At 40.5% G+C, this 11,169-nt stretch overlaps 1 protein-coding gene across 1 annotated transcript in view; it reads left to right on the plus strand.

Moving 5' to 3' along the window:
- Positions 1–7,185, plus strand: part of LOC126284852 (phosphatidylserine decarboxylase proenzyme, mitochondrial) — a 119,244-nt gene extending 112,059 nt beyond the window's left edge. The window contains exon 8 of the mRNA XM_049984084.1: positions 6,813–7,185. Coding sequence (XP_049840041.1) covers positions 6,813–7,043 — 231 coding nt within the window. The 3' untranslated portion in view covers positions 7,044–7,185. The remainder of the gene's footprint in view (positions 1–6,812) is intronic.
- The last annotated feature ends 3,984 nt before the right edge of the window (positions 7,186–11,169 follow it).

Genomic DNA, 11,169 nt, shown 5'->3' on the forward strand with positions numbered 1-11,169 from the left:
ATTCTTCTGTAGCAGCATATTTTGAAAGCTTGTATTCTCTTTTTATCTAAACTGTTTATTCCATATATAGTGAAGGGAGACGAAAACTTAACTCATGGGTGATTAGAATTCGATAGTAGGAAAAGGGATAGAAGGAAACGTAGTAGGTGAATATGGATTGGGTTAAGAAATGAAAGAGGAAGCTCCCTGGTAGAATTTTGCACAGAGCATAACTTAATCATAACTAAAACTTGGTTCAAGAATCATAAAAGAAGGTTGTATACATGGAAGAAGCCTGGAGATACTAGAAGGTATCAGATAGATTGTATAATTGTAAGACAGAGATTTAGGAACCAGGTTTTAAATTGTAAGACATTTCCAGGGGCAGATGTGGACTCTGACCACAATCTATTGGTTATGACCTGTAGATTAAAACTGAAGAAACTGCAAAAAGGTGGGAATTTAAGGAGATGGGACCTGGATAAACTGACTAAATCAGAGGTTTACAGTGTTTCAGGGAGAGCACAAGGGAACAATTGACAGGATTGGGGGAAAGAAATACAGTAGAAGAAGAATGGGTAACTCTGAGGGATGAAGTAGTGAAGACAGCAGAGGATCAAGTAGGTAAAAAGACAAGGGCTAACAGAAATCCTTTATTAACAGAAGAAATATTGAATTTAATTGATGAAAGGAGAAAATTTAAAAATGCAGTAAATGAAGCAGGCAAAAAGGAATACAAACATCTCAAAAATGAGATTGACAGAAAGTGCAAAATGGCTAAGCAGGGATGGCTAGAGGACAAATGTAAGGGTGTGGAGGCTTATCTCACTAGGGGTAAGATAGATACTACCTACAGGAAAATTAAAGAGAGCTTTGGAGAAAAGAGAACCACTTGCATGAATATCAAGAGCTCAGATGGAAACCCAGTTCTAAGCAAAGAAGGGAAAGCAGAAAGGTCGAAAGAGTATATAGAGGGTCTATACAAGGGCAATGTACTTGAGGACAATATTATGGACATGGAAGAGGATGTAGATGAATATGACATGGGAGATATGATATTGCGTGAAGAGTTTGACAGAGCACTGAAAGACCTGAGTCGAATCAAGGCCCCAGGAGTAGACAATATTTCATTAGAACTACTGACAGCCTTGGGAGAGCCAGTCCTGACAAAACTCTACCATCTGGTGAGCAAGATGTTTGAGACAGGTGAAATACTCTTAGACTTCAAGAAGAATATAATAATTACAATCCCAAAGAAAGCAGGTGTTGACAGATTTGAAAATTACCGAACTATCAGTTTAATAAGTCACAGCTGCAAAATATTAACGCGAATTCTTTACAGATGAACGGAAAAACTGGTAGAAGCCAACCTCGGGGAAGATCAGTTTGGATTCCATAGAAATGTTGTAATACATAAGAAAACACTGACCCTACGACCTAGAAAAAAGATTAAGGAAAGGCAAACCTAGGTTCTAGCATTTGTAGAGTTAGAGAAAGCTTTTGACAATGTTGACTGGAATACTCTCTTTCAAATTCTGAAGGTGGCAGGAGTAAAATACAGGGAGCGAAAGGCTATTTACAATTTGTACAGAAACCAGATGGCAGTAATAAGAGTCGAGGAGCATGAAAGGGAAGCAGTGGTTGGGAAGGGAGTGAGACAAGGTTGTAGCCTCTCCCCGATGTTATTCAATCTGTATATTGAGCAAGCAGGGAAGGAAACAAAAGAAAAGTTTGGAGTAGGTATTAAAGTCCATGGAGAAGAAATAAAAACTTTGAGGTTCACCGATGACATTGTAATTCTGTCAGAGACAGCAAAGGACTTGGAAGAGCAGTTGAACTGAATGGATAGTGTCTTGAAAGGAGGATATAAGATGAACATCAACAAAAGCAAAACGAGGACAATGAAATGTAGTCGAATTAAGTCGGGTGATGTTGAGGGTATTAGATTAGGAAATGAGACACTTAAAGTAGTAAAGGAGTTTTGCTATTTGGGAGGCAAAATAACTGATGATGCTCGAAGTAGAGAGGATATAAAATGTAGACTGGCAATGGCGAGGAAAGCGTTTATGAAGAAGAAAAACTTGTTAATGTCAAGTATAGATATAAGGGTCAGGAAGTCTTTTCTGAAAGTATTTGTATGGAGTGTAGCCATGTATGGAAGTGAAACGTGGACGTTAAATAGTTTGGACAAGAAGAGAATAGAAGCTTTTGAAATGTGATGCTACAGAAGGATGCTGAAGATTAGATGGGTAGTACACATAACTAATGAGGAGATATTGAATAGGATTGGGGAGAAGAGGAGTTTGTGGCACAACTTGACAAGAAGAACGGACCGGTTAGTTGGACATGTTCGAGGCATCAAGAGATCACAAATTTAGTATCGGAGGGCAGTGTGGAGCGTAAAAATTGTAGAGGGAGACAAAGAGATGAATACACTAAGCAGATTCAGAAGGATGTAGGTTGCAGTAGGTGCTGGGAGATTAAGAAGCTTGCACAGGATAGAGTAGCATGGAGAGCTGCATCAGACCAGTCTCAGGACTGACGACCACAACAACAGCAACATATGGCAACACTCCAGACAAATATCTTCAGAAAGGACTTCCTAACATTTAAATGTATATTCGATGTTCACAGATTTCTCTTCTTCAGAAATGCTTTTCTTACCATTGCCAGTCTACATTTTCTATCCTCTCTTCTTCAACCATTATCATTTATTTTGCTGCCTAAATAGCAAAACTCATCTATTACTTCAAGTGTCTCATTTGTTTCCTAATCTGCTTCCTTTAGCATCACCTGATTTAATTCAACTACATTCCACCGTAGTGGGAGTTAAGAACCTCTTTATGTAATTTCTACAAAGTAAATACATGTCTCAAAATTAAAATCACATTAACTTTTTTTCGCATTTGAGATTGTTATTTAAAGAAGTTGTATCTCGCGTTACATATTGACACAATTTAGAACAGTCTTTTTTTTTCTTTCAAGGTTCTGGCAGAAACAAAACCAGAACTGTTGTCTTGGTTAACTGATCAATAATCCCTAGACTTCTTGTATCTAAGTGTAATAAGTATGATGTAAATAAAATAGAAAGAAACTTCCACGTGGGAAAAATATATTAAAAACAAAGATTCCAAGACTTACCAAGCAGGAAAGTGCCGGTAGACAGGCACAATAAATAAAACAGACACACAGAATTTCGAGCTTTCGCAACCGACGGTTGCTTCTTCAGGAAAGAGGGAAGGAGAGGGAAAGACGAAAGGATGTGGGTTTTAAGGGAGAGGGTAAGGAGTCATTCCGATCCTGGGAGCGGAAAGACTTACCTTAGGGGGAAAAAAGGACAGGTGTACACTCGCGGACACACACACATCCATCTGCACATACACAGACACAAGCAGACATTTGTAAAGGCAAAGAGTTCGGGCAGAGATGTCAGTCGAGGCGGAAGTACAGAGGCAAAGAAGTTGTTGAAAGACAGGTGAGGTATGAGCGGCGGCAACTTTAAATTAGCGGAGGTTGAGGCCTGGCGGATATCGAGAAGATATACTGAAGGGCAAGTTCCCATCTCCGGAGTTCGGATAGGTTGGTGTTGGTGGGAAGTATCCAGATAACCCGGATGGTGTAACACTGTGCCAAGATGTGCTGGCCGTGCACCAAGGCATGTTTAGCCACAGGGTGATCCTCATTACCAACAAACACTGTCTGCCTGTGTCCATTCATGCGAATGGACAGTTTGTTGCTGGTCATTCCCACATAGAAAGCATTACAGTGTAGGCAGGTCAGTTGGTAAATCACGTGGGTGCTTTCACACGTGGCTCTGCCTTTGATCGTGTACACCTTCCGGGTTACAGGACTGGAGTAGGTGGTGGTGGGAGGGTGCATAGGAAAGGTTTTACACCGGGGGCAGTTACAAGGGTAGGAGCCGGAGGGTAGGGAAGGTGGTTTGCGGATTTCATAGGGATGAAGGTTACGAAGGTTAGGTGGACGGCGGAAAGACACTCTTAGTGGAGTGGGAAGGATTTCATGAAGGATGGATCTCATTTTGGAGCAGGATTTTAGGAAGTCGTATCCCTGCTGGAGAGCCACATTCAGAGTCTGATCCAGTCCCGGGAAGTATCCTGTCGCAAGTGGGGCACTTTTAGGGTTCTTCTGTGAGAGGTTCTGGGTTTGAGGGGATGAGGAAGTGGCTCTGCTTATTTGCTTCTGTACCAGGTCGGGAGGGTAGTTGCGGGATGCGAAAGCTGTTTTCAGGTTGTTGGTGTAATGGTTCTGGGATTCAGGACTGGAGCAGATTCGTTTGCCACGAAGGCCTAGGCTGTAGGGAAGGGACCGTTTAATATGGAATGGGTAGCAGCTGTCATAATGGAGGTACTGTTGCTTGTTGGTGGGTTTGATGTGGACGGATGTGTGAAGCTGGCCATTGAACAGATGGAGGTCAACGTCAAGGAAAGTGGCATGGGATTTGGAGTAGGACCAGGTGAATCTGATGGAACCAAAGGAGTTGCGGTTGGAGAGGAAATTCAGGAGTCGTTCTTCACTGTCATGAAGATGTCGTCAATAAATCTGTACCAGACTTTGGGTTAGCAGGCTTGGGTAACCAAGAAGGCTTACTCTAAGTGACCCATAAATAGGTTGGCATATGAGGGGGCCATCCTGGTACCCATGGCTGTTCCCTTTAATTGTTGATATGTCTGGCCTTCAAAAGTGAAGAAGATGTGGGTCAGGATGAAGCTGGCTAAGGTGACGAGGAAAGAGGTTTTAGGTAGGGTGGCAGGTGATCAGCGTGAAAGGAAGTGCTCCATTGCAGCGAGGCCCTGGACGTGCGGAATATTTGTGTATAGGGAAGTGGCATCAATGGTTACAAGGATGGTTTCCGGGGGTAACAGACTGGGTAAGGATTCCAGGCGTTCGAGAAAGTGGTTGGTGTCTTTGATGAAGGATGGGAGACTGCATGTAATGGGTTGAAGGTGTTGATCTACGTAGGCAGAGATACGTTCTGTGGGGGCTTGGTAACCAGCTACAATGGGGCGGCCAGGATGTTTGGGTTTGTGAATTTTAGGAAGTAGGTAGAAGGTAGGAGTGCGAGGTGTCGGTGGGGTCAGGAGTTTGATGGAGTCAGGTGAAAGGTTTTGTAGGGGGCCTAAGGTTCTGAGGATTCCTTGAAGCTCCGCCTGGACATCAGGAATGGAGTTACCTTGGCAAACTTTGTATGTAGAGTTGTCTGAAAGCTGACGCAGTCCCTCAGCCACATACTTCCGACGATCAAGTACCACGGTTGTGGAATCTTTGTCAGCCGGAAGAATGATGATGGATCGGTCAGCTTTCAGATCACGGATAGCCGGGGTTTCTGCTGTGGTGATGTTGGGAGTAGGATTAAGGTTTTTCAAGAAAGATTCAGAGGAAAGGCTGGAAGTGAGAAATTCCTGGAAGGTTTGGAGAGGGTGATTTTGAGGAAGAGGAGGTGGGTCCCGCTCTGATGGAGGACAGAACTGTTCCAGGCAGGGTTCAATGTGGATAGTGTCTTGGGGAGTTGGATCATTAGGAGTGGGATCAGGATTATTTTTCTTCGTGGCTAAGTGATATTTCCAGCAGAGACTACGAGTGTAGGACAGTAAATCTTTGACAAGGGCAGTTTGGTTGAATCTGGGAGATAAGTATGAGGCTTAAATGAAGCTTTTCTTTACTGTTTTGAATTTGCAGTTAGTATAATCCGACTGCATCAAGCCGAAATGATCTATCCGCCAGGCATGACAGTTGATTCGTGTAAGACAGCTATCTGTTTGCTGTTCAGTACAGACAAAACCTAAGTTTTAAATACTTTAATTTCTCAGATACTATCTATCAAATTTCTTGGAGTGAAATGCCGTCAAAGTTGTTTCTTTCAGATTAGCAGTGTTGTTAGCCCAAGTACTATAATTCCATTTAAGATAAAGTAAGTTGATACAAATATTTATGTAATATTACTAAGTCAGGAGACAGTATGTTGTTTGGTGAGAACTTTCAAACAGTTTATCTGAGTGAAAAAAGAACTACAATATTTTAAACAGTTCTTGAAATATTTGACATTAACAGCATAGATGACTCACTTGTATACAAGAGGTAGATAAAACTTGCAAAATTAAGCATTGTAAAACTATTATCTTATAAACTGCTGAGTGTGCGGAAAGATTATAAGGTTATACTGTGGCTCTAGAAATTGACTGGGTACTGTAGTAAAATTTATTTTGTCGTGCTGAATCTAAGATGTAAAATTACTTTAGTATAGTGTTTCTGACAAAAAAAAGCAAGTATATTAGCACTGTTCATTTATACATATCTATATATGCAGTTACTTCTAGTGCAAAATGCAATACTAGTTTTAAAGGGCCATCTCATTATTTCTGTTAGTGTATTTCTAAATTACATTTTACAAATACTTGCAATTCACTATGCCAAATATTCACTTGTATAAAAAAGTAATAGTATAGCACAGCTGTCAGCATTTGAAGCTACTGCATTGCTTCAAGAAAACTCTGCCAGCAAACTTCCATGTAAGACAGAAATTCTCTCCCTGTCACTAAATTTTTTAGGGAAGAACATCATCTTACTGTACAAATGATGAGTGATTAACATCTTGTACAGCTTATTGTGTATGCTTATCCCATCATCCTTAGCCATGTTCTCCAGTAATATGCATAATTTGACTGAGCTGTGCGGTGTCTTTAATTGAAAATATTATTAACATTGACTTGTGGCTTAAGTGGTGCTCACTGCCTTACTGCTCACCTGTATTGTCAGTTTGATCACATTCCAACAAGGAAAGTCTGTTTTACATTTATATTTTTTGTTTTTGATAGAGCCTTAAAACAAATGAGAGAAAGTGGCGTCGCGGCGAAAAGCGAAGAGACCTCTTCCTGTCTGGTGAGGGTGGTGGTCCAGTCCACATAGAGAAGGGAGAGCTTTTTGGTGAATTTCGTATGGGCTCAACCATTGTTGTTCTATTTGAGGCACCACCAGATTTCACTTTTCGTGTGGAACATGGTCAGAGGATACTTGTTGGTGAAGCAATCAGTGAATGCCTAGCATAAATTCAGAAAATATATATATGTGCTATTTATTTTGTTGTGACTGTTCTAGTTCCTTTTTGTAAGATATATATATATCTTTGTATATGAAATATAACTGAAAACATTTTTGTATGTGGTTTATAAATTGATGATAAAAGTGAAACTGGATTGTTATTTTAGTTATTGTTACCTATATATCTAGCAGTGAAAACAGCCATTGAATTTAAAATTTCAAGTGGACCACTGTTTTCTGGGTTGTTGGGAGGTCCATGCTGTTCTTTTCTCACAAACTGCTTCGCAGTGCACTTGGGTAATTTTATGTATTGGCAACCCTGACCAGTGTTGCCGAAGTCATCTTATTGCTTAAGTGTCCACCCCCTAATTTGTCCTTTATCACAACTATCACCAAATTTGTAAGTGAAAAGGACAACATTGTTCGTACACTGATATTTTCTCTTAATGTAGCCAGCCAAAAGTGCCATATACGAGGCTGTCTATAAAGTATCCGACCTTTGGCCAGAAAAAATATTTCGAAGACCCAACAGGATTGGAACCCTAATCCCCTTCAAAGGATACCCCTTGTGCTTGTACACACTTAGCCCACTGATCCTTTCACAGCTGGAAACACCTCTGGAAGTCGTCTTTTGGGATGGTGTTCAGCTCTGTTGTCATGTCCCGCATTATCTCTTCTCTAGTATCAAAATGGGAGCCTTTCAGTGGCGTCTTCAATTTTGGAAACAGCCAGAATTTTCAAGGAGCCACGTCTGGAGAGTAGAGAGGTTGGTGAACTCCTATAATTCCATGTTTGGCCAAGAAATTTTGGACCAGGTGGGATGAATATGCGGGGCCGTTGTCATGATGCAGTTGCCAGTTTTTCACTGTCCACATCTGGTCTTTTGCGCCGAACTGCATCACAGGGTCACCGGAGAACATCTTGATAGTATTCCTTTGTCACTGTTTGCCCCTCCAACGCATATTCATGGTGATCTTTGGCCTTAGAAACTCGGTATGCTTCCATTGCGACGATGCTCTTTTTGTTTCTGAGTCTTACCTGTACACTCATGACTCCTCTCCAGTTATGGTGTTCAGAAACCCAGGATCAGTGTTGGTGGTGTCAAGAAGGTCCTGTGCAGTGTCAAAATAGAGGTTTTTTTGTTCTGGTGACAACAACTTGGGCACGAGTTTCGCAGCCGCTCGGAGCATGTTAAAATCATTATGCAAAGTTTGTGCAGAATCTTTAGTCAATTCAACCTCTTGGGCAATCTCCCGCACAGTCAAATGACGATCTGCCATCACCAAATTTTGCACCCTCTCAACAACAGCTGCACTCCGAGCAGTTTGGGGCCTGCCAGAATGCTGGTCACTCTCCACTGATGTGTGGCCACTTTTGAATTGGTTGAACCACTCCATAATTTGTGTTACACCTATAGTATCTGAATCTTATGAATTGTTTCGCTTTGAGAATCACCAAGCTTTTGACAAAATTTGATGCAATATCTTTGCTCAACACATTCAGTCATCTAGAGAGAATCGGTAATCCGACAAACGTGTTGTGTAGCACCACATTCAGTGTCCGACAGGCAGCGACTGGTGTGCTGGAAGATGGGGACGAACTTCACACATGCGCATAAAGGTCTCTTCCTTTACTGTGTACAGTGGCGCCACGCTATTGTCTCTATTTTGCGCAGGAAAATCAAAGGTCAGATACTTTTTAGACAGACCTTGTCTCATGTTGTCACATGAACATTCTGTTTGCCCAAATGGTATTGCATTAACAAAAGGCACACAAAAACTTGCTGTATAGATGTATCCCATTTCCTTCATTCCTCTTTTACGCAAAACTGTGACAGCAACAGCTGAGGCAATATTGACTGATAAATTGTATAGTAAAAGTTTTCAGCCAGTATATAAAGACAACTTCTCCATCATTGAACAGTATATCAAAAGGAAAATTCACTACAGAAAACTGTAAAATTATGAAACTGAAAATAGCAAGCCAATACTTATCTTCCAGAGACAAAATTTTAAGTACTGCCAATAAACACGAGTAAGATAAAATGATCCTGTCTTTCAGAACTGTTAGTCCCATCCCCAGGGAGCACTAGAGCAAGTGCGATTGAATGAGTGTGTGTTGGACTGGTCCATTGGGAAGAAAGAATTTCTTCAGCATCAGAGAGAGCCTGCTTAAAAGGTTTGGGATGGAATTGGGCCTGGGACTGTGAATTGCTGGACTGGAGTTTGATTATGGCTTGAGCTGGGCTTGGATGAGGAGACATGTTCCCCCTTCTCTCTCTCTCTCTCTCTCTCTCTCTCTCTCTCTCTCTCTCTCTCTTTCATTGGCAGAAGGAAATTTTACCCCCTGAAGGTAGAATATGACCAGCCATTCTGCCTTCTTGTAATAGGATTATTAATAATGTTGTGCTCATATTTTAATCAGTTTAACATTGCACAGATGAACTGTATAAACATGTCCACTCTTATCATACACTGTAAGGTTGCTTTCACAGTACAAAAGTAAATATGTGATGATTTTTCAGTGCTAACAAAACACTTGAAAAACTTAATGGTGTAAATAAGTTACAGTAAATGTTGTTTCAATTTCAGTTTATTTCTGTTGCACTATTTGTGATGATAAAAAACATAAAGATGTTATCAACCGAAGGATAGTTTGAACACCTCAGTGTTTCCCTAAACGTTGTCCTAGTATAGGGTGTATGCTGTTGGCCTACTATGACCTTTGAATTGATTTATCCAGTCCATTATAGGACCTACCATTTAAAAATGATTCCAAACCACGATGCAAAACACAACATTTAACGTTAACAAACATTGCCAGAGGTGACAGAAGTGAAAATTGATAGTTTGACAGTTAAACTCAAAGGACTGATGGGATTTCCATAGCTCATGGTCTAGTGGTTAGCGTTGCTGCCTTTGGATCACAGGTTCAATTCCTGGCAGGTTTGGGAATTTTGTCCGCCCGGGGACTGGGTGTTTGTGTTGTCCTCATTGTTTCATCGTGATTCGGGAAAATAACAAGACTGGACTGTACAAGTATTGGGAATTTGTATGGGCACTGATAACCGCATTGTTGAGTGCCCTGCAAACCAAATGTTGTCATCGTCTGACGGGCGATTGAACAGGAGGAGGCCACAATCCATGCTTTGCCACTGAGAAGATAATCTAAGGAAAGTATTCCTAGGTATAAATACCCAAATACACTATAAAACCTTATGTTAAATACACTGCTAAAAAAATGCATAGCAATATTAGCAGATCCCTGCTGTTTCTAAGCCATCTTTTTTGGTCAAATCAATAAATTTCCTGTTATTTATATAATAGGTGTGGATAAGACCAAATTCAGAATGGGTGAATTACATTTCTTTGCTTTTATGACATTAATATCTTAATTAGTGGTTCAAACTAAATAGTATATGACATAGATGAAACAGAAATGAGTAAAGTGTGTTAATGATTTTTTAAAAATTGGCTTCTAAATCATAAAGTCTTTTGTAGTGCCAGATAGTCACCTTCATGTTATGAGGACTGATAAACATAATTTCATGAAGCATCATGCATAAAATTTCGAATTCACTGCTTTTCTACCATGTATTCACAAAAACAACTTGTTTATAGTTGATCGATGTTTGGCACAAATGCTTACAAACACCACCTGTTATGGGATTCATTTTCTTCCAGGCTTCCATTCAAACTGATATCCAGGAAATGGATATTGTGAAGGTATGACCCTGGTTGCTGTTTCTAACTCTGGCTAATCACAGGTCTCAATATATGCTGTTAACTCTGAAGTTTCTCTAATTTTACTAACTGGACTTTTCACAATACATAAGCCTACTTAGTAAGGGGCCAAGGCTGCTGAGCAATACACAAAAATTTTCTGAACAAAGAATTTGCGCACTACTTCCTCATAGGAAGTCTTTTCAGCAAAGACGACATGGAAGAAACTTGAAGGTGGAAATCAATATCCAACAATGGGGATGCCATATTAAGATCCATCTGTTTTATTCATACCTCAGTATGTGTTTGAATGGGTTATATCAGTTACTCAGTTGGATTTTTCAATGCCTCCTTAATACTTTTGGATGGCTTCCCTATTTGGTGGAGGTGAGTTTTTTGAAGTTATTTCAGG

The sequence above is a fragment of the Schistocerca gregaria genome, chromosome 8, assembly GCF_023897955.1.
Source record: "Schistocerca gregaria isolate iqSchGreg1 chromosome 8, iqSchGreg1.2, whole genome shotgun sequence".
Lineage (NCBI taxonomy): Eukaryota > Metazoa > Arthropoda > Insecta > Orthoptera > Acrididae > Schistocerca > Schistocerca gregaria.